This window comes from Parambassis ranga, chromosome 18, assembly GCF_900634625.1.
Source record: "Parambassis ranga chromosome 18, fParRan2.1, whole genome shotgun sequence".
Taxonomy (NCBI): domain Eukaryota; kingdom Metazoa; phylum Chordata; class Actinopteri; family Ambassidae; genus Parambassis; species Parambassis ranga.
The window spans coordinates 3,106,012-3,129,407 of record NC_041038.1 but is presented as its reverse complement, the minus strand read 5'-3'; the positions used below and the strand labels follow the sequence as shown (position 1 = coordinate 3,129,407).

At 40.7% G+C, this 23,396-nt stretch overlaps 1 protein-coding gene across 2 annotated transcripts in view; it reads right to left on the bottom strand.

Moving 5' to 3' along the window:
* The window catches only part of dock11 (dedicator of cytokinesis 11), a 47,681-nt gene that overhangs the window by 9,524 nt on the left and 14,761 nt on the right, over positions 1-23,396 (bottom strand). Inside the window, exons 13-44 of one of the 2 annotated variants that reach the window (XM_028428681.1) lie at positions 22,893-23,015; positions 22,732-22,814; positions 22,375-22,497; positions 22,138-22,214; positions 21,477-21,661; positions 21,307-21,372; positions 19,021-19,113; positions 16,301-16,424; positions 15,755-15,867; positions 15,569-15,652; positions 15,372-15,461; positions 15,161-15,282; positions 15,008-15,077; positions 14,792-14,917; positions 14,423-14,494; positions 13,864-14,010; positions 13,472-13,555; positions 12,914-13,025; positions 12,490-12,528; positions 11,390-11,571; positions 10,809-10,922; positions 10,511-10,586; positions 9,578-9,666; positions 5,777-5,897; positions 5,564-5,630; positions 5,370-5,417; positions 4,963-5,108; positions 3,590-3,705; positions 3,341-3,478; positions 1,981-2,163; positions 1,580-1,693; positions 1,028-1,243 (exon numbers count right to left, since the gene is read on the bottom strand). In XM_028428681.1, coding sequence (XP_028284482.1) covers positions 1,028-1,243; positions 1,580-1,693; positions 1,981-2,163; positions 3,341-3,478; positions 3,590-3,705; positions 4,963-5,108; positions 5,370-5,417; positions 5,564-5,630; positions 5,777-5,897; positions 9,578-9,666; positions 10,511-10,586; positions 10,809-10,922; positions 11,390-11,571; positions 12,490-12,528; positions 12,914-13,025; positions 13,472-13,555; positions 13,864-14,010; positions 14,423-14,494; positions 14,792-14,917; positions 15,008-15,077; positions 15,161-15,282; positions 15,372-15,461; positions 15,569-15,652; positions 15,755-15,867; positions 16,301-16,424; positions 19,021-19,113; positions 21,307-21,372; positions 21,477-21,661; positions 22,138-22,214; positions 22,375-22,497; positions 22,732-22,814; positions 22,893-23,015 — 3,543 coding nt within the window. The remainder of the gene's footprint in view (positions 1-1,027; positions 1,244-1,579; positions 1,694-1,980; positions 2,164-3,340; positions 3,479-3,589; positions 3,706-4,962; positions 5,109-5,369; positions 5,418-5,563; positions 5,631-5,776; positions 5,898-9,577; positions 9,667-10,510; positions 10,587-10,808; positions 10,923-11,389; positions 11,572-12,489; positions 12,529-12,913; positions 13,026-13,471; positions 13,556-13,863; positions 14,011-14,422; positions 14,495-14,791; positions 14,918-15,007; positions 15,078-15,160; positions 15,283-15,371; positions 15,462-15,568; positions 15,653-15,754; positions 15,868-16,300; positions 16,425-19,020; positions 19,114-21,306; positions 21,373-21,476; positions 21,662-22,137; positions 22,215-22,374; positions 22,498-22,731; positions 22,815-22,892; positions 23,016-23,396) is intronic. The other variant, XM_028428682.1, reaches the window with a different exon arrangement.

The window sequence follows — 23,396 nt, the reverse complement described above, 5'->3', positions numbered from 1 at the left end:
GTAAAAGTGCAGTTGGCAAACTCTGTGATGACCTGTCTGATGCCCACACCCTAACCTTATCACATACCTTTACAGTTACTGTTCTATTGTGATGTTTTTTTCTGCAATACAGAATTGGTTAAATGGGAGCCACACCAACTGGCCGCACCTGTAAACTGGTTTTCTTTTATCACCCATGCACAAACAGAAAAATAAACAAAAAAAAAATAAACATCAATAAAAATGTCTCGTCGCCTTCTGTTATTAAACGTCTTCTTGGCCTTGCTAAACATACAATTACAATTGAATAAATGCTATTGAAATGAGCCTAACAATATATCAACTGGGCCAGTCTGAATCTTTGACCTTCCTTTAGAGAGTAACAGGAGAATTTTCCCCTCAATAAAACATCACAGGGCTATTAAAACCCAACAAAGTTAAATGAGGGTAAAACATCAATTTGTGAAAAGACAACACAGAGGTATAATACTCTGTCTCCTCAAATGGCAGTAGCAAACTTACCAAACACAAAACAAAATACTGTAACAGGCTGTGGCTGTCATAACCTAATTATGTAAACACAGCTACTGTTATACATATATATTATACAATCATATGAAAACACTCATATGACAAATTACATTACACTTGGTAGTATAGGTTCTGCGGTATTTCTTGGAAAGGCCAGGAGTGATGCAGGGTGCAGACTGCTTCCTGGAATGCCTCCTTATCAGGGCCAAAGAAGAAGTCTATCTAGTGCTCAACCACTGGCTTTGTTTATTTGTCCAGAGACATACGGCATAAAAATAAAAGTACAGTTTTTATAAAAGTAGGCAGCATAAACAAAAACAAATGTTTCATAAGCCGTCACTTATCACTATTTTTCCGTGACAGATTCTTGTGCCAAGAAGCATCTAAGAGATCAAATAACCAGGAAATCCTGGGCCTGCCTGTCCACATTGTTTTCATAAAGACAGCATCATTGACAGCTCACTGAACAGATCATTAGATATGGCACAAAAATAAAACTGATTATGAAATATGATACCTCAGAAAGATCTCCATTCTTGAGGTGAGCTCTGGCCATGCTGTCCAACCAGGTGCGCCTCAGTTCGGGGGTGCTGGCATAGGACCGGGCCAGGCTGTACTGTAGATCCAGCAGCATCTCTGGGTCTTTCTCATGCTCGCGCATCTGAGCTGTGGCCATCAGCACAGTACGTATCCGCTTAGTCAGACCCTTCACTTCAGAGGGAAACGCTGTAGACTGAACACACACATATGATTGAATCTTTTAAAACAAATACACAAGTAAATGTGGCTAACATGCCCAGTTAGCCTTGATCTGAAAATAAAAACAGAGGAGATCAAAGCCACGATCAATGTCCATATGCTTGGCTGAGTACTGATTGAGCAATCGCAGTTCATTGGGTTTGACAATGTGGCCCACAAACATTACACACTTCTATTATTGTTAAACAATCTGATACCCCTAAAAGGGTTTAGACAGGATCTTCTAATAATGTGTACTAAAGCCAGAATCAGCCAACCTCCATTTTTGAACTGCTATACTGTTATAAAGTAATCCTGACATTTGGAGTACCTTCATGACTTTGTCGCTGTTCGCAAAGTTGTTGATGATGGAGAGAGATTCTTGAAAACGCGAGCTGCCGGTCAGTGCCACGTCAGAGATCAGCTGGCTTACTGCGATGATTATCTGAAAACAAAAATGGAAGCACAAATGGATAATAAGAATAAGAAATAAAGGGAGAAGAGCAGAAAAGAAGGGAAGTAAAAACACAAGCAAAACCAAGGAGTCCAGTGAGAGCTAATGGAAAGCTGGACAGCTGTCTGCTACTGTCTGAACCAGAAGGCTGGAAACAGACCCTCAGTAGGCCATGTGTGTTTAAACATCATCTTCATCTCACTTATAAAAGCATCCAGAGTACTCAGATGAAATCAGGGAGAGTGGACCACCAAGTATTGAAAGACCTCTTTTTTTACCTGCAGATGTGTGCGTAGGAAGGTCTTCCTCTTGGTGTACTCGTAGTTGTTTCTCATCAGGAGGTAGAGCAGGGCAGACGCCTCGGCCCTCAGGGAGCCTAGTTTGGAGACGCAGCACTTGAGCACTTCACAGCACAGAGCCTCGCACAGCATCACACGGCCTTTGAAAAGCACTGCTGGGAACTGACAGGGAAAAAGAAATGTTAATAAAGGCAATTTCTAGGCTAAAATATAGAGTTAGCAGATTATACTCAAGATGACGTTTTTTTTTCAGGAGATGGACCTTTACATGTCTAGATGTGGGTAGATGTGAGAAAAAACTGCAAAAGGTCAAATTCTCATTATCACAAACTAACATGAGGACAAACCAAAGATTCCAAGATTTCCTGTTTAAATTTAGATTTTTGTTTTTGCCTTTCTTGCATAACTGTACCCATGTAATAACAGTAAACTGCCCTTAAAGGATCACCTTGTATAAATTAAGTCTGAATGAATGAACAAGAAGTGCATTTGTCTAGAACTATTTTCAGCTGCTACACATAATTTAATCAAAATAAACAACAGTGTGTGTGTGTTCATGTTAATGACAGAACATGTGAGCATGATTTGCCTTTAATAGTTGACTTCTATGACACAGAGCAACGAGATATATCAAACTTGACTACAAAGGCAGTACTAGTGGGTGCTTTCATCAGCTGCCAGCTTATGCAATAAGCTGTCAGTAAAGTGAAGCCCTACACACCGTATGTATAAAGGTGTAAATAAGCAACAGCCATTTAAATGATATAAAATTACATCCTAGTGCGTTTTTGGCAGTCGTGTCTTTTCCCCATTGAGTTTACCTGCAGGAAATCTACTACTACTACAATAGAAAAAACATGCCAGGACAGAGTCTTCTCTGTCACTCTTGTCTGATTCATCACTTAGGCAGCCAATACTGAAACTCATGTTGCTATCCCTGAACAAAGCTCAGAGGTCGGTTGTTCCCTCTCCTGGGAGCAACATGTGTTTATTCACCAGTCTGAGATCGAGCCATGTTGGAGCTAGCTGCTGCTCTTTAAGTGAAATATGTAAATAGGAAATCTAAAAATACACATGATTACAAGAAGCCAGGAAACAAGAAATATTTATTATGTCACATCAAAAACCTGTCTTTGCATTTTGGTTTGTTCTCATGGAACAAAAGAGACCGACCTTCAGTTCAGAAGGGCAACAATGCAATACAATCATGTTTGTTTTCTTTACAAAATATATCAGCATTCACGATCAAGAGCACAGATGCCCTAACGTTGGCAGTCATTCAGTTCGTCACGCTGATTGTACAACTGGAGTCATGCGTCTTATGAATGTTTGGACATACCTTGTTGATGAAAGCCCTGAGAGCAGCGAAGACGTGTCTGAGGGCTGCTTCTGACTGGCCAACTTTAAGGAAGGTCAGGTAAACGTCAAACACTTTCTTCATCAGGGGGTTGTGACCTTCGCTGTCCAGCAGCTGGGTCTGGCAGAGGCACACACAAACACACACACACCTCAATTTCCTGTTACAGGAAGTCACACAAATATACTCTACTCACTTTATGTGCATGTCTAAATCTGTGTGTGCGCTGACCTTAAAACACTGAGTGAAAAGGGAGAGCACATCCAGGACACTTAGGCAGACCTCTGTGGAGGTGTTGCTCTCCAGGAGTGCCTGATGGTGGATTTCTGCTTCTGATGGCCCAGTTCCTAGAACACACACACACACGTAAGAAAACACAAAGGTTCACACTTGAACTTGAACTTGAACTGAAAAACAATGCTGTCACTCTGAAAAAGTAATGATTACAATGCTGTGCTTAATTATCAGTGTACTGTTGCTTGATTTGCTAATTTTAAGAACCATAAGCCAAATTCTTTATTGAATGAACTCCTTTAATATATTAGGTACCAAATGTTGCTTATAAACATCTTGCACAGCTTATTTTTTTTTTTCCATCATTAGGTTGTAGCGTGTCAGGGATATCATTAACTTGAAAACACAACAACCACATGTAATGGTGTCGTTTGGATTAACGGGCAGGAATGTTGAATAACAAGAAGTAAATCCACCAGGTATCTGTTCATAGATGTTGTTGTCATGTAAGCTTCGCAGTAGAACGAATCCATTGTTTGCATGCATGCTGCTCCCCTGACAACTCAATGTGTGCAGAATTAGACTACTACTTACACCACACAGCTAAATAAAGATAAAAAATAGCAGCTGTGTTTTAAAACCCAACATTCTTTTAGGTAAGTATGCTATCAGCTGATGAAGTTTTTGAAAGATACTTTTATCAGCTGATGCTGAGCACTGTATCACTGTGGCCATTTCAATTAATCAAAAAGTAAGAGTAAGTACCGGTATTTAATGCTCTGACACAAACCGACAGCTTTTCCTATATACATTAGAAGTTCATCCATGTAGGATGAAATATGAGGAAGATACAGCATCAAAAACATGTATTTCCTGTGCGTTGGCGAAGGGTCAAATTCGTGGCGGCGTCACAGCCAGACCGTATGATGAAATGCTGCGTTTTTGATAACTTTTGGTCCCTAATGCCTTAAGAGTAACTAGACCAATTTTCAGCTGGATTGGACAAATTCCCTAGTTCGCAAAAGTGCGGGGAGTGAAAAATGCAAAATGGCGCAGTTTTTTCTAAATGGCGGACTTCCTTTTTGTTTTACAGGATACCTCCATGAGACTTTTTTTCTCAAGGTAATACATATGTGTACCAAAGTTCAATTTGAACTTGAGCTATGAACCCAAATGATTTACCGCACATTTTGTGTGTTGGGGCAAGAACAATATATATATACTGTCAAGTTCGGCGCAACAATTGACAAAGCAACAATTTTGAGGTGTATTTGAGGAAAGAACCTAATAGACAACTTTTCCTTATTTATCTGTTACTTTCTGAGGACCCATTAGGAAAATAAACCCAGCAGAAGATAAAGTATGGCTACCTATATTAAGAGTGAGGGAGGCTTCCATGGTGCTGAACTGATGTATTTTTGTTTGCATGAAGCTGGCTCGGTTGCATCGCATGGCTGGCATTGTCTGAGACTTCCTGTCTGAAGAGAACAGCTTTGACACGCACGCCTCCTGGCTCCTATATGAATAATAAATTAGAGAGAGTGAGGAGAGAAAACAAAGGAAATGTACAACATACTGTAAGAAAAGCACAATTTCAAAAGCTGTGGGTCAAATTAGGATGAATTAGGAGGAAATTAGGATGAAATTTACAAAGATAACTTGGAATCACGCTTCCTTGCAAGTCACCTATAAATAGCCAGGGTTTCAGATTGCACATGTTGACAGATAAGGCGGCTAAGACAAGTGAGACAAAAGAGCTGCTGTTTCTCAGCTTTACCTGGCAATGTTCCTCTTTCCAATGTAACGGAACTGGAACAGGCAGATCCTGTAAGAGAGGGTGGAAACAAGGGTGGTGTTGGGTTTTAAAGCTGTTGTATGTGATAAGACATATGTGTGTTTTCACTTACATTTCACAGTGAGTCGTTTTCACTACATTGTAAAATACAAACTTCTTTCATGTAGACTACTCACTCAAGCAAACTGAGGAAGTTCATGATGTCTTGTGGGCTGACTTTGTTCCAGTAGGCTGTCAGAGTGTCTGTGGACAAAAGTAAACTCTAAATTTCAGACTGCTGCTTGCATGTGTATTTACATGAACATATAGCTCCTGATTATCTCATAAGGTGTCATACAGCCTTGTGAACGGCGGCCATTAGATTACTATCCGGATTGATTGATACTGACCTTCTGACAAGGTCTTGACAATGTGCAGAAAGGTGAATAAGAGGCCCTTGATCTCATACTGTCCCAGTCTGCCAATGGGAGGCATGGTGCTGCTGCTCATAGTGGAGCCACGTCTCTGCAGCTGGAACAGAGACAACACAGAAATGCCAACTCCCTGGTGAGACAGTCAAATCTGATAATTACTAAGTTTCTTAATTAATAATTATTATTATAATTAATAATTAATAATTAATAACCCATTCACATCCAAAACATTATATTGTTAAGGAATTTGCTTTGACTGGATGTTGAGGAAATTATTCCTGATATTGTCACATGTGCACATGAGGAACTGAACTCTGCCATTATTAAAGAAGCTGCTCTATAACTAAAGAGCCATAGCTGCCATGCTAATGAGTATTATTAACAGCAAGATATTATGAGATTTACTGCCAACTGCAAAGAAAATTCCATAACTATCCTTGTAATGTGTATTTTTGGTTATAAAATCAATACCACAGATTATAAAGAAAGAGCTAAACCACTCAAACAATCTTGAAAAGAAATCTACGAGATAGGCACACAATTTTCCATCACAGATGGTGTTTGTATATGACCCAATAGCAGCTCTGGGGTAGAGGAATGTCTGTTAATGGGATTTGTTAAAAAAATGCATACCAGATTTTGTGAATTCTGGTTATCCTGTCGGGAGAATGTAAAGCGTGTGGAGATACGTTTGTATGCAGATGCACAGACTAGGAAACATGAATGTGTTCATGTGAAGCTGGTATGTTTTACATTATAAACCCATTAACATGTCCGTCCAGCAGTGCAACCACGAATCCATTTCCATCTCATTTACTGTCCCACTGGTTCACAGCAGGAACAGTGAAGGTTGTTCAAAAGCAACAAGGATGTTGTTTGAACATTATTATGTTTTTTTTTTTTATTACAGTCTATTATGAGACTTCAGATGTGAATCCAAAACACTGTGTACAATGGCACGTGCCTTAAAAGAAAGAATTTTATAGTGTGTTTTGAGACCTGTGAAGAATCACTGTCATATTGTACAAACTTCATTCGCTGGACTCATATCACACATATTTACTGTTCATACAGTCCAGCTTTATATTTGCAGGGTGATCTGTTTCGGTGTTACTGTTTTCAGCATGAGTAGGCTGCAGGCCATGTTGACACTGATACGCAGAGCCAGAATATACATCTCGGCCTTAGGCACACAGAGCCAAACATCTGTATTTGTGTACTGTCACTCCTGTTTGTATAAGTTTCCTTTGTAGACAAAACTTAAAAAAATCCCCCTGTAATGTCTTTACCAACTTGGAGGCGTATGAGAGACAATACCTATAATTATGGTCACGGCCTCTGCACACTCATTACTTGGCAAGTTCCTTTTCGACTGGCTGTTATTTTTTTAATCAAAGGAATTCTCTGCTTTTACCTTCATCTGAACAACCTGGGCTTCCTCTTTAACACTGTAGCCGGGCTGGCAAAGAGCCACAGCTCTGTTGAGCCTCGTATTCCTGCAGCTCTTAAATAAGACTTCATGAGCTTCTTCACCAATAAATCACTAATATCAGAGAAAAAATCAACTATGGTCTCCTCGCGACCGCCGAAGATAAACAGCCTCTTCTAGAAACGGATCCTAATCTAACTTTGGACTGCTTCCTGCCCATGTCTTTTAGACCCCATCCCAACTTGGCTCCTCACTACTGTTATTCCTCTAATAGGAGACTCCATATTAGGCCAGATCAACCTGTCTCTGGCAACAGGATATGTACCACAGGCATTTTAAACTGCTGTGATCATTCTGATACTTCAAAACCTTCACTGGACCCAGACATCATAGGAAACTACAGAGTGATCTCCAACCGCACCTTTATTTCTAAGATACTTGAAAGAGCGGTTGTCAGTTAAATGACCACCTGCATAGGAACAGTCTGCTTGATGTGTTCCAGTCTGGATTCAGAGCCCAACACAGCACAGAACCAGCACTGGTTAAAATCACTAATGACCTCCTCATGGCATCAGACTGTGGACTTGTCTCTGTACTCGTTCTACTGGATCTCAGTGCTGCCTTTGACAAAGTAGATCACAGCATTTTACTACACAGATTACAACATGAGATTAGGATTACAGGGACAGCACTAGGCTGGTTTAAATCATATCTGACAGATTCCACTTTGTTCATGTTAATGATGTCTCCTCTAGTACAAGGGTTAACCACGGTGCTCCACAGGGTTCAGTACTCAGACCGATCCTGTTCACCCTCTACATCAGGGGTATTCAATTTCAAGTTGAAGGTCCAGTTAGAGAAAATGTCTCAAAGCAAAGGTCTGAATATATATATATATATATATATATATATATATATATATATATATTCAGACCTTTGCTTTGAGATATATATATATATATATATATATATATATATATATATATATTTGGACGTATATAAATATATACATACCATTATACATGGTTACCAATATATATGGTTGGATGGATGCATGGAACCAAAACGGCAGTACAATACAGTACAATTTAAAAACTTTGACAATACTTTTGTCACATAATATAGAACTGTAGAATGTTCTTTCAATAATTACATAAAAGTAGGGGAAAGGAGGGGGTGTATGTTTGTTACTTATATAATGTTCACCATAATATTTTTGTGTATGTTCATTGCAATGCTGGAAATACTATCACTAAGACAAAGTTTTTCTTTAATTTACTTAATTTGAACAATACTTTGCTACATATCCACCTCTAGATAACATAACCTATGCCATCTTAAGTTTTCAAATCTCATTTCCATTCAGTATGCTTGCAAATAATCTGTAATCCTCTGTTTGGGTCCTCTCCTCCTCATTCTCCTCCATCCAATGCTGGTTATTGAGCCCTGTACTAAATTCTGAATGCACTGATGTTCCAGGTCACAGACACTGCGAATGCAACTTTCTTTTCTCTTGTCTTTTCACACGTGTAATCCCTCTGCAACTTGTATTGTAGTCGCAACCAAATGAAATGCCCAGATTTGATTGGCTGAGAGTTGTCACGTGGGATGGATAAACTCGTATGCAATTGGTCTTTGCGTTTCCTCATGCGCTAAGCCACTACCGTAAAGACAATGAAAGATGCTGTTTGGAATATAAATTCGGGTCCGTATGGGATGGCTACTGGGTCCGGACCCGGACGCGGTCCGCCATTTAGTGACCCCTGGATTAGACGATGCGTGCACTGACACAAACGTACTTTCACTTTTTAACTCTAGGGGTTCTGCCAATCACCATATGTTACTGATATAGACAAACTAAGACAAATTATTTACCGTAAATGAATAATAATTTTCTGTCTAATTAAGTGAAATTGGATAATTGCTCACGGCACACCTGATGATCTAGGAACTGTTATGCTGGTGATACCCAGCTGTATTTATCCATGAAGCCTCAAGAAACAGAGCCATTAGTCACAACATCACACTACACATCTCTGCTTCCAGACCTGCATGCTGGCCTGCAGTCTGGCCCCTGATCATTCCAATGCTTATTGCCTACACCAGTCTCTGTTTATCTTATTACTGTAAATTACTATTACTATTGAATTGAATTGAAATTAATTGAATTTAATTCTTTCATCATGGTGCTCTCATGGTGCAAGGGTGGTGTATCAACAATACCGCAGCTTCATGCAGCTTTATTCTGAGGCTGGAAACTTTTGTATCACTTCTGCTTAGAGGAGACAGTTCCCGTTGGCAACCCTCGGCCTGCCTTATAAGTGCAGGTCACTGTGGACTGTTCTCACCTCCAGACTGTCTGGTGTTCCTGGGTCCATAAACAGAGAGCCTCTGGAGTCCTCCCTCCTCACAACATGGCCATTCTGAGCTGGCAGACCTGAAGCAAACACAGAGCAGTACTGATATAAAGTAACCTCACTGTCTCACAATTACACTCATGCAATTGTCAAGCTGATAGTAGACGATAAGTAGGGCACACCTAAATTCCCAGTGATAAAACTACAGCTGACAGAAAAACAGGTTTTAGATAATTATCCGTCAAAGGGAAATTCCAAAATATAATATTCTCAGACAGAACAACACTAAAGCCCTGCTGTTTGATGTCTTCTGTGTCTGAGAACATGACCCTAAGCATGTTACCACTTGAAGCATTGAACCGCATTGTGGGAAATAAAGAAAAAAAAAATCTTACTTCATAGACAAATTTCACAGCCGTTTTTGATGTAACATTTGTAATAGGAAGTGCTTTGCCTCAAAGGAATCAGCTATTCTTCTTCTTTGTTCAACAATCATTTAATCAAGGCTAATGAACAGCCAGAGCAGGCATTAAAGAAATGGACGGCCCCTCTGTGTTTCGGCCATTAAATGCGTCCTTTTGATAGTGTTGTTTCTGTGATATCCCCATCCTTCCTTGGGTGGTACCGTCATTTTAACATCATCATCTTGTCACCAGTGAATGATCTATGAATCAAAAAGTCTTTACAGAAGAGCCAGGCTCATGTTGAGTGGTAGGACTTCTGCGGTACCAAATTACAGAGAAGAAACTAACATTAATGTAAAGTCTCCTTTTGTCTGGCACACAGATGTTGCTTTCAGACAGAGTGCAGCTAATGGATAAAGCTGTGTGTAACAAAGCTGTGGAGCTGAGGGCATCTATGGTGATGATAATAAATGATTTGTAAACAGATGCCAGATTTAGTGTCTGTGCCGTTTGGACTCACCATGGTCCCTTTCAATTGCAGTGCTGATTCTCCGGTTATCTGTGGAACCAGTGGATATCAGGTCATCTCTGGAGCCCTGGCCAACCACAAGATGGAGGAAGGGAAAACTGTACTACTGTTTATATGTAAACTGATACTAAAATTGGGTTTTTAGAGAAGAATTGCTTTTTGCTATTTTTGAAAATAATACATTTATGAAAAGAGTTTAAATCACACTGGATGGAAATCTGCATGGTATATGACCCAATGTAACAAAACAATTTTTAGCGGAAAAGGCATGTTCACTTAGGGGACTCACATTAAGGGCGAGCCCAGGACTGGAGATGTGTGGCTGAGCAGACAGCTGCTTCAGGTTCTGGTAGAGCAGCTCCAAGAGCGGCAGGTACAGCAAACAGATCCTGGCCTGCTGGTTCTGAAACAATGAATACTGATAAGTGACAGTAACTGTTACTCAACGTGGTACACCATCAGCAACACTGGCTTGTTTGCATAACAGACAATGATATCTCGCAGGAGAAGCAAACACACTGAATACAAAACAGTTTACATATGTGCAGGAGGTCACCTGTGTCATATCAAACATGAAGTGAGATTTTGTTTTGTAATGGAAGACTGATGAAGAAATATTGAACCTAACGGTGAGATTTCTGTTTAATTACTAATTATTTTATCAATAGCTGCTTAATTCCTGCTTCTCACATAATGTGTGTTGTTCCACAAAAAATCTGTGCAGTATTGGAGCATGTGTAGATGTGATGAGAACAAGTTAAATTTGATTATAATAACTCGACTTAATGAATCACTGCTCTGCCCTGTTTGTTTTGATGTCTCTCCTGTCTGCTTGCCCTGTTCCAAACGTAAAGCTCCAGCTTCCCTCACCTTAAATGCTGTGTAGCGGTCATCCAAGGCGTGCTTAATGAGAAGGTTCTTGAGAACACTAACAGCCAGCTGCCTAATTTCTGGCGCTTGTGGCAAGGCCTCTGCCACTTCTCTCAGCAGCAGACCCACCAGGAAGTGATTACGGCAGTACTCCTCCGTCAGGCTGAACTCCAGACTTTGCTCTGTGGTTTGGCCAGACAGGAAGTGTTAGTACATTAGTTTGGGCTGACGTGATGATCACTCAGGAGAGATTTCCTATCTGATAACTTGTGAAATTAGTTCTGCTTCTACTTCTGACAACAATAGGAGATGGTCTTATGTGTGTGATACGGTGTATAGTTAGACTTTTAAGGCACCTTTTTAAAAACAAAGACTACACATTTCTTTACATTAAAAGCAATCAAAAAAATCAAGCAACAACAAGTCATGTGACAAAGTCAATTATTCAAAATGCAGTGCAGACAATATGCAACAGAATATCAATAGGACTACATAATACATTCATTCACACATTCATGTTTTCACAACACACAACATGTCAGTACACACTGCCAATGAAGAAATGTTTACTCTGTATATACAGAAAAGAGCAACTGTATAGGAATCAGAGAGACATGAAGAAGCTGTTGATTTCATCAGAAACAATGATCAACTGTTACACAATAATGCTGTGTTAATATTGTAATGCAGTCTGGACACAATGTAACCATTTGCAATTAGCATCTCTGATGACAGAGACAAACAGGCAGAGAGAAAGAGAGGCAGAGAAAAACAGCAACAGGGAGGAAAAAAGCCTCAAGAGACATGTTTCTGTCTACAATAACCAAGTCAATTAAGCAAAAGATTGATTCCCATAACAGCAAAGCTCCTCTCCTCTACAATGCACAGGCTCGCGCCCCGGCAGGCACATGAAGGCGATAAGGCCTAGCATTAGTATAGTTCTGAGTGAGTGGGGAGGGAATGAGTGCCCCCTGTGAGAAAAAAAAAAGTTGGGGGTTGTTGACGGCGGAGGACGGGTTAGTGCGGGTCAGAGAAAAGGAGCAGTCATGTGCAAAGGTGTTGGCGTTGATGCACAGTATGGTGCGGTGAACGTCACCTACCTACAGGGCCAAAAAGCTCCGTCGCATACGGAATAAAATCTGACCACAAGCAAAACACAAAAAACAGAGAAGGGAAGGGGGTAGGGATAAAAATAAAGAAATTCGGGGTAAAACTCTAAACAATTCATGCAGCATTTCCACAGCACACAGATGTTTGCTTTTTACTTGTAGTTGTGTAAAACATGTTGTGTCAACGGGTGCTGGATAAACTTGTTAAGCAGGTATACAAGGGAGGTAGGTGTGATCTTCCACCTGCTCAGTTATAGATGTGTAAAGTGTGTGCCAAACAATCAGGCAGGTTAATAGAGGGGATGAGTGTGGTGGATGCAGGTCAGGGGTCATGTGAGAGCTAGTCACTGGTTAAATATGTGGTAGGAAGCATAATGCATTTAGTGGAAGGCAGATGATGATCTCAGGCTCTTACCTTGTACCCTCTGCAGCTTGGTGCGCCCAAAGGCCATTGGCAGGTTAAGAGGAATGAAGTGCTCGTGGTTACACACTGTCATGAGGAAGTCAAATTTCATTTCAGTCAGCACCTGTGGAAAACATATCATAAGACGTGAGCATGTCTGCTCATGCAAATTTCAGCCAACCGCTCCGGGACATACATACAGTTCTACTGTGTCTGCGTTGTTTTGATTTGTTAGTCAAATGTGCTGCTAAAACAGCAAGATAAAATAGAGCACACTGGTCTGTTATGTCTACACAAAACAAACAGCTTTCAAGTAACACAACAGGGGATGTAAATTTGGCTCACAAAGCAGGAGCAGAATGGGTGCAATGATGCAAATATTGTGTGTGTGCAGGATTACTAAAAATAAACCCACAACAACCTCCAACCACTTTGATCAATTGGAATTTTTGGGAAATGACCTCACAGGGCCAGGTTAGATTGAAAGTTATATTTTGATATGTGGGTGTAGTGTGCAGGCCGCGGTCTATCAGTTGCAGCTGTGTAGGCCTTCATTTGTTTGGCACATACCTTGGGATCTTTCAGGCTGAAATGACACATGTAGTGGTTGACCAGGCCAAAACCAAAGCCTCTGTTCATGACAGTCAGGCACCTCTGACGTGAGAAAGAGGAGATAGTCAGTGAGGTATGCATGTCAACAGTGTCGTCCAAGAGAAAGCAAAACAGCTCTGACCTGAAAAGGTATTTATGTATTAAGCTGGATTAGGTTTTGTCATGCAGAAAAAAACATTATAGAGAGACTTCCTTTTCTTTCATAATCTCTTGGTTTAAAGAGTTTTTTTTCAATTAACATGAAGAACAAGCAGTTGCAGCTTTGGAGTTGTTTGATTCAAGTGTGCTATGAACTGTTTATTAGTTATATGGCTTGATAGTGTTTTATTTCAAAGCACTGGGGTTCAGACCTTAATAAAATGAGCCAGGCTCAAGTTGATGCAGCGAGCTTCCTCTGAGATTTCCATGTGTCGGATGGTGATGTGTGGCATGATGGACAGCACCAGTGACTGCAGCGCCTGGTGGAAACTGTCTGGGAAGCGCTGTGCCCGTGGCATCTAAAGAGACCAAAACGTGATAAGACACCACTTCAAAGGCAGTAAAAAGGGTGAGTCAAAAGCAAGATTATTAGTATATAGATGGATTTAAAGTTATATATTTCTTCTAAACAGAGATCAACATCTTTTTAATAGCAGCACATAACCTTTACTTTTGTTATTGTTGAAAGTCTGGCTCAGATGAAATGCAGACTCATGGCATCAGAACGAGAGTATACACAGCCTGATGATACACTATAAGTCTTCTGTTCTTTCTTCGAGTGTGTGTGATGTTTGTTTAAATGTGTTGATGAACTTTGTAACTTCACATGTGGTATAAATTTGCAAGTGAGATCCATGCCAGATAAGGACATCTGACCTTTATGTTGTTGTACAAGGAAATATTGTGCGTGTGAAACTGCCTAATACCAACCTTCATGCGGTTTTCCTCTTGCAGGTACTGGGCCATGGATTTAGCCATGGTTTCAAAAAAGAACCAAGAATACTGCAGAAACAGAAAAAAAAGATAGGGCGTAGAATTCAATCGAACTTTCTATGTAACCATCATAGAAAAATAGTTGATTTTCCAATTTACAGATAATAGGACAAATGTCACAGAAAAAGATGAGCAATACAGTACAAGTTTCTACATGTTTAAGGATCGCTAACCTCAAACTGTTCACAACAGCAGTGGGAGACATTTGTTCCTTTTTAATAAGCATGTATGCACCCTGGTGTTCAATGTGGGTATTACAATTACACTGATTCATAGTAGATGATGTGATAACGATAGAGAACTCACCTTGATGAGTTTATTGCTGGTGTTGAAATCTGCAGTTTGCTTCAGTATGGCTGTGACAGCGGTGGCGAGCACCTCATGAGTGGTGGCTGAGCTTCCTGACGCAGGGTTGTTGGTCACAAAAACATACTAAGAAAAGGAAAAATAGATAGTATAATAAGTAACAGTATTCACATATTACATAATCTACCAACTGTTTTTTTTCCTTTTTGTCTTTACCTTTACAAAAGAGCGCAGGTAGTGTTCCAGTCCTTCCTCATGACATCTTGAGACTATATGTATGATCACACTAAGGGCACAGAGCAGTGAAATGAGACTTGTGAACGCACTGTAAATGCTTCTTTACATTGTATTAACAAGTGATTAACTGACCGCAGAGAGTTAACAGCAATCTCATGGGCTTCTTTGGTGGCTGCTGCGAGCACCTCAAACAGCTGCATTAGCACTGTAGGGAGGAAGGTGATGATAACATGCGTCTCCATGGCATGCAGGCACTGCGGAGAACACGGAGAGAGGAGTCAGAAGTAAACTATGTGATCTGTACCTGCAGCTCTCAAAAGTATGAATTAATCCAACATCTCACCTTTAGGTATTTGATGAGTTCTGCTGGGCTGCCCTCTGGCGTCGTCCTCATCAGCTGGCAGTGCTGGAAAAAATTATGCAGATGGAGGTCCTGTGGAGAAAACAGTGCAACATCAGTAACATCAATGTATCTAGCCGCTGCTTTTCTTGCATGCTTGACATGTCTTGTATGTGCACAATGATAGAAGAAGCAAGTACCTGAGCATAGATTGTTGATGCTACATGGGACCGCACTTTGAACAGTGTCTTGGCATTTTCCACCCACTTGATATCAGGTTGAGACTGTTCAAAAATGACACACCACAGTTAAAGTAGTAATACAAATACTAACCAAGGACTGATTAAAACCCAGATGTTAAGGTTCTTTGTGAAATCTGATTTTACCTTCCTGGTGTCCTGACAAAGATATCCAGCAGGCAGTGTGGCTGCTACAGGTAACTGGAGCTCTAAAGACTGCATCCTCCCATCTTTAAGCAAAGGCATCCAGGAGTATCCCACTGAAACACCCAAAGGGTCATGACCAATAAATCTTTAAAAATCATCTTCTACAGTGCTGCTAAAAGGTTCTGCATAAACATGACCCAAAACATCAGCCAATGTTTAGAGTCCAAACTCTGGTTTAGAGTCCAAACTCTTTAGAGATGGATGTGTAATCTTGTCCAGCCTGATGAGCAGCAATAAACTGCTAATACTTGAGGTTCACATACTGACACTGAGCCATACATATATATAACATTGAATCACTTTTGTAAATAAATTATAAAGTTAAATATTTCTCTTTCATTTGTTTGATTAGCTTCCTCTTTTTTATGTGTAAAAATCTGCTGTTTTGGGTCATATTTATGCAGAAATTCTACAGGGTGCATTAAAGCAGTGCTGTCAGACTCAGAAATGTATTTTTTCCTGCACTAGTTTTGCCAACAGTCTTACCGAGCGACTCCACTCCATCTCTCTTCTTGCTGCTGGCCTTGCTGCTGGACTCACAGCTGATGTGGTAAAATGTGAAGAGGATGTGATGTTTCTCGTGTACATGAACTGGCAGCTCAATTTTGATCTGCACAGAAAGGAACAAGACAAGACCACTCACTTATAACTTTTAAACTTAAAAAAAGGTTCAGTATGGCAGATGCTTCTCTGAGAATACTCTAGACAGATTTAGGGATGCAATCCCATCACAGCTCCCTATAGCACCATGTATCAGTACAACAGACCACACTGATGTTTGGGGGTTCAGCCTCTGTGTTTCTGTAAATCACCTGGAAACAATTTTGATTCTAAAAGGTGTTATATAAATTACATTTATTTTATTTTGATATATACCAATAACAGATTTGGTAGGTAGGAAATACACTGCTAAAAAAAATAAAGGGAACACTTAAACAACACAATATAACTCCAAGTCAGTCACACTCCGCCCAGTTAGGAAGCAACACTGATTGTGAATCAGTTTCAGCTGCTGTTGTGCAAATGGAACAGACAACAGGTGGAAATGAGAGACAGTTATAACAGGGCCCTGCAACATGACCTCCAGCAGGCCACTAATATGCATGTTTCTGCTCAGACTGTCTTAACGGACTCCATGAGGGTGGTATGCGGGCCCGACGTCCACAAGTGGGGCTTGTGCTTACAGCCCAACACTGTGCAGGGTGATTGGCATTTGCCAGAGAACACCAAGATTGGCAGATTCACTATTGGCGCCCTGTGCTCTTCATGGATGAGAGCAGGTTTACACTGAGCACATGTGACAGACGGGACAGAGTCTGGAGACGCCGTGGAGAACCTTCTGCTGCCTGTAACATCCTCCAGCATAACCGGTTTGATGGTGGGTCAGTGATGGTGTAGGGAGGCATTTCTTTGGAGGGCCACACAGCCCTACATGTGCTAGCCAGAGGTACCCTGACTGCCATTAGGTACCAGGATGAGATCCTCAGACCCATTATGAGACCATGTGCTGGTGCAGTGGGCCCTGGGTTCCTTCTGGTGCATGAAAATGCTAGGCCTCATGTGGCTGAAGTGTGTCAGCAGCTCCTGCATGATGAAGGCATTGATGCTATGGACTGGCCTGCCCGTTCCCCAGACCTGAATCCAATCCAGCACATCTGGGACATCATGTCTCGTCCAGGTCTGGGAGGAGATCCCTCAGGACAACATCCACCGCCTCAACAAGAGCATGCCCAGGCCCAGGGAGGTCATACAGGCACGTGGAGGCCACACACACACTACTGAGCTCCATGGCATAATAAGTTTGATTTACATTGATCATTTTTATCTTATTTTGTTCTCAATGTATTCCACTATGTAATGAATGAAGATTTTCAACTGGAATATTTCATTCATTGAGATGTAGGATGTGTTATTTTAGTGTTCCCTTTGAGCAGTGTAGTATTACAAACATGTTTTATTGGTCACATTAAGATTAGCATTACGTTCACTGTGTTTTATTACTTATTCTTACTATTATTTTACATATGTAGAAGGTGTAGGTGTATTTATTTCCCTAAACAAAAACTTGACCATGATCCTCATTTGCTCTAACATGCACTGTGAGCTGTGAGGTCTTATATAGACAGGTGTGTGGCTTTCCTAAGTCCAATCAGTATCATCAAACACAGCTGGACTCAAAGGAAGGTGTAGAACCATCTGAAGCATGTTTAGAAGAAATGGACAGCACCTGAGTTCAATATCACAGCAAAGGCTCTGAGTAGGACCATGTGATATTTCACTTTTTCTTTTTCATAAATCTGCAAAAATGTCAACAATTCTGTGATTTTCTGTCAATATGGGGTGCTGTGTGTAGATTAATGAGGGAAAAAATGAACTTAAATGATTTTAGCAAATGTAAGGCTGCAATGTAACAAAAAGTGAAACATTTAAGAGGGTCTGAAAACTTTCTGTGCCCACTGTAGATGGTGTAGCAATCACACATACTCATTGGAGCTGGACATTGTTACTGCGGTGTCCCTTTCTAGCACCAGAGGGCAGCAGAGGACAGTAAATTTTCCTGGACATGCACATTTTCTCACAGGAAATGACACATGATGTACAGAAGAGCTACAGTGATCTATCACAAATACAGCTCTAGTATCCAACAAATTACTTATGCCTTGAGTGAATATCATAACTGTTAAATTTATGATATAAACATGAATCATTTTAAAAACTGACTGCAATACATTCCTGAGATTGTGACAGCCTAACATGCCAATCTTTGCCCAGACTTAATAAAATCTTGGCAACTATACAACACATAAATCTTTTTACGTGGTGCTTTTAAATGCTTCTCAAGATTTAAATCAGATCATTGTCTTTTTTAAGCAGAACCTCTCCCTGATTTGACTGGAAGCACGTGGAGGTAAATCCCACTGAGCATGTTTTTGTGTGTTCCTGCGTGCATGTGGGTGGATATGAGGGCGCTTAAGATCTTAATCCATTTGATATCAGGGCCATATGGACCCCCCCTGCTCTACCTCACAAACAGTATCCTGACCATTGCTGTGTGTGTGTTGAGTGAACTGTTTGAGCAGTCTAGTGTGAGATCACAGCTCTGTCCTGAGACAGATTTATGGGATTATCTCAGTGCTGCTGAGGAATTTCAGTACAAAGACTGCCCATTAAATAAATGTTTATATCAAAATCATGTATTTCCTTACCTCATCGTAAAACTCTGGGCTCTGATTGTGGTGCAGGACGGCTGCATAGGTGCTGCTGGTGAAGAGCGAGTCTCCTGGCTTGCCATAAATGCACTGAAAGGCAAGCAAATACAACCAGTCATCAAACTGTTGGCTGTTTGATGTTGGGACACAGTGGTGAGTCACATTCTTTTAAAGAAAAGAATGGGATGAGTGTGCAAAAGTGTGGATCGTTCAAAAATCAAAACCTGGAAAACATTGAAGATATTTTACAAATTCTCAGTGCAGAGCAGCAGTCACATAAAGATGTAGTTCTGTGGGAAAATTAAAGCTGAGTATGTTTCTAATGAGAAGCGACAAAGAGGCAGAAGAAAATTTAGACCAGTTCTGATACTGTAATTAGGACGCTAACAATTGTAGTCATCTCTAATGAGCAATAATGAGCAGTGCTTGCCAAAGGAAGGCCAGAGCTCCATGACTGACATTGAGACTGATCGGAGCAGAGAGCAGAAAGAGCCTCTACATCAGTCTCTAAAGAAGAGACCACCAGTTCTGTCAGAGATTTCAGCAAAGACCTGTTGTAGCAGATCATAAGGTGTAGTACTGCAGGCGGAGGAGGGTAATGAATAGTTTGTGTACTATGACAAAAACAGCAAAACATTGCTGAGGGCCTCTCTGCAGCAGCAAGTAGGACAAAGATTAGGAAGATGGGGGCAGAGGTGCAGTTAGAGGCACTGCCTTGGATCTTATCTGTGAGAGAGGCTGTCCTGTTCCTACATGTTCCTACGGGACCACAGACGACTAAAACATACTGACTGGCACTAGAGGCACAGTTCTGGGTAAACCCACAAATAAATCAAAATTGAGCATAATAATTGAGTCATTTATGACAGTTTTGAAAGAGCAGATATGATCCTTTCCTCTGGGAAACTCCTCAGGTTTCACATTCCTGTTCAACAAAGCATTAAATTAATTTCCTCTCAGCCAGATTTGTGTCTCATATAAATGTCAGGAACCTACCTGAGCTTCCCTAACTCTGATTAAATCTCCTGAGAGGTGCTGCTGGATCCTGCTGACTGTTTATGAACAACTTCAAGCATTGTTTGAGATGTAGAGAAATCAGCATATCAGGGTGTGTGTGTGCCCAAGCTGACTCACACAGAGTGATATGCATGACTGCTTGCTGAGCTGTCTGTCTGGACTGTCTTAATCAAGAGCATCACATAAAAATGTTTTGGCGATTTAAGTCAATGAATTTCTGTTTTCCTTGCTCCCCTCTGGAAAAGTGAAAAGAAAAAACAATCCGCCATGCTTTGATGAATATTTCCAACCACAAATATTTGACATGTGTGGCCGCAGAGAAACTGAGAAGAGAAAGAGTGACCATTCATTATCTTCTCTTGCCAGCTATAATAACCAGTTTCTACAAGCGTTTCCTTTCTCCTTGTCTGGCCCCTCAGCTGCACCCTGACTTCCACTTAGTGAAGAGATATAAAAAGGAAAGTTTATCATGTTTGGAGCCCCCACCATTGATTGAAAACTCTCTCAGTACATTCCACAAGTCTGCAGCGTTTACATTCACACTAGGCTGAGGTGCATCCCCTACCCATCAGCCTCTTCTTTCTTTCTTTGATCCCTCTGAACATTATACTGATCACATTATCTGATTTTCACATCCATTATTTTAACTGTTAATTCAGAAACTGCAGAGCGGATTGGGCATTTGGTAAGAGACAGGATACATTAGGGCTGACTTTTAGAAACAGGCAACTATGCACACTGACATTCACACCTACGTGCAAGTGAGACTAGAGAGGAGACCAGAGAAAGAACCCACAAAGGCACAGACAGCACATTCAAACACCACACAGGAAGATCCAGGCAGTCCACAGGTCCAAACCCAGATGCTTTCTGCTTTAAGGCTGAAGTGCTAAACACTACTTGCACTGGTATTTGTGCATATATATTGTCTTGGGTTTGCAGGTGCAATGCGTGATTGTACGTATTACTAATATTGTTACCATCAGTTGTATGCTACTTTTCAAAATGCACTGTAGGATGCACTGAAGGCACCATATAGGGTCTAAAAATTCTCTACACATTCAGACAGAACTACAGAATGGCAAACATGCTTTATAGGACACTACACAGAGAGTAGGGGGTGATTTTGGACACAGCCCACATCTCTCCTCTAACATTATGGGTCATTTGAATTAGTCGGACAAGGAGATGGTCGAGATAACAGACCAAGCAAGAAGCAAGGGCTCATATAGAATATTTTAGGTGTGTTCAGTACATTCAACTCACCTTTAAAGGGGGTGCTCCTTCTTCATCTGAATCTCTGAACTGGATGCAGATTACAATGTTTCTAGCCTGATGTGGGGGAAACATTCATTAGTCAACACACAATCACAATCAGTGAGAGTGAATGACAATAACACATAAGATTTTAATCAAGGATTACTTCAGTCACACACCTTAGTGAAGGTCTTCTGGTTGTCATACTTGAGCTGTAGAGGGTAGATGTACAGTTGGTTTTTGTAGGTGGTGAAGGGGTAGTTGTACTTGGCTTCTTCAGGGAGGAACTCCTCAATCTCCACTGACACCCGTTCGCATACATCCTCAAAAGGCTTGACAGGAATGTAGGAGGACGTCACTGTATCTGTAATACAGAGTACATGTGGAGTGAGTTAACTAATCCTCCACTTCTGTCTTCCTGCTAGGAAAACTTGTATTTATTCCTACAAACTGTTGTCTCCTCAAACTTTACTGGATGATATTGTTACATACCAGACTGTGGGTAGACTCCTTCAGCCAAAAGGTTTCCTAATTTTCATCCTCTTTCGCTTGTTAGCCAGAAGCTGACTTTTGCTTGTACAGCTTTAGTGTTTGTTACTATTGTCTGAGCATAATCTTGATGATTAAAGTTGCTTCTATTTTGTTTAGTTTACAGCTCAGCTTTAGATAAAATCAGCAGCTGCCTAATTTAAACTGCAGATGCAGAACAACAATACGTAATAAAGACCAAACTGTAGGCTAATGAAAGGTAATTATATAATTCTCAATTGTGCAGTCGGAGTGATTTTAACAGGATTTCAAGGTGTGACAACTCAGTATATATGAGGAGAAGCAGCCTACTTGAGAAGTCTGGTGGGACACACTCAATGGTGACATTCAGCTGTCCAGGGATGGTCTGAAGTTTGTTCTTCTCTGGTCTGACAAGAACATAGAGATTCAAAATAAGAGGGTGTACATAATTACTGTGACTGTCTCCACGAGCAGGTTAGCACAACAAATGGGATGAAAGAATGTAAATAAACGTACTTCCACATAACACTTAAACACTTAAATAGCAATGTAATGGTTTTGACTCACTTCCTGATGTCGGCCAGCAGCTTGATGATGTCATCAAGGGAGATTTTGCTGCTGTCCTGGCGATAGAGAGGAGAAAACTTCCCATCCATATCAAGGCTGCCTTGAGCGTCTTTGAACACCTGCCTGAAAGCAGAAAACATATGATAAATGTTAACAATAAAAAATGTTTTCCAACACTATTATACAACTGTTGATCTATATACTGTTTATTATATGTAACATGTTTATTATATGAACACACTTTTAGCAAATTATTGTGGTAATGTCCTCCCATGTGTTCATAGGGGCTCTTTCTGAAGGTGAATACAAACCCATTGATAACAAGCTAATATTTTGACTCATGAATTCCTGTCTTACTTGGCAGCCCAAGCAAATGGCATCCTGTACTGGCCCAGACGTTGGCATGTCTGCTTGGCAGCTTTGAGCACCTTCTGAGCAGTCTGAGGAGACGTGGGAGAAAAACAAATAGTAAACACAAAATCAAAATGATCAAGTAATAAAAATAAGTGTCAGCTGACTTTGTTGATGTCGGAGGTCTTCATGTACGGCTCGGCGCAGTGGGTGATGCCATTCTGTAACACCTTCTCCACACGAGCAACCAGGAAGATATCTGCATGGGGGTTGGTGACTGAAAAGATACCCTGTGGGGGAGAAATCGAATATAATTTACTCATGTAGGGAAGTGTTGATGTAGTATACAATATGACTTTTGGTTGTAAACTGATTCAACATATCTTTCATTAAAACCCTCTAGTGGAAATAGGGAGCTGCTCATTTGATGGCTCTAAAAGAAACTGCTGGGAAATCAGCAAACTCAGACCTAAAAATGCCTTTTCGATCTTAACGTCATCCTTAGCTTCTCTACAAGTGAAGTGCAGGGGGGGAAGTGGCTGACGTTAGCTGAAGCTATGCAGGAAAACCACATGGGGCTCACATCTATTTTCACTCTGCTGAGATGGGGCTGTCTTTAAGCTCTAAGTGTCAGTTCATCCAAACAATCTCAAAGGGACAGGCATTGGAAA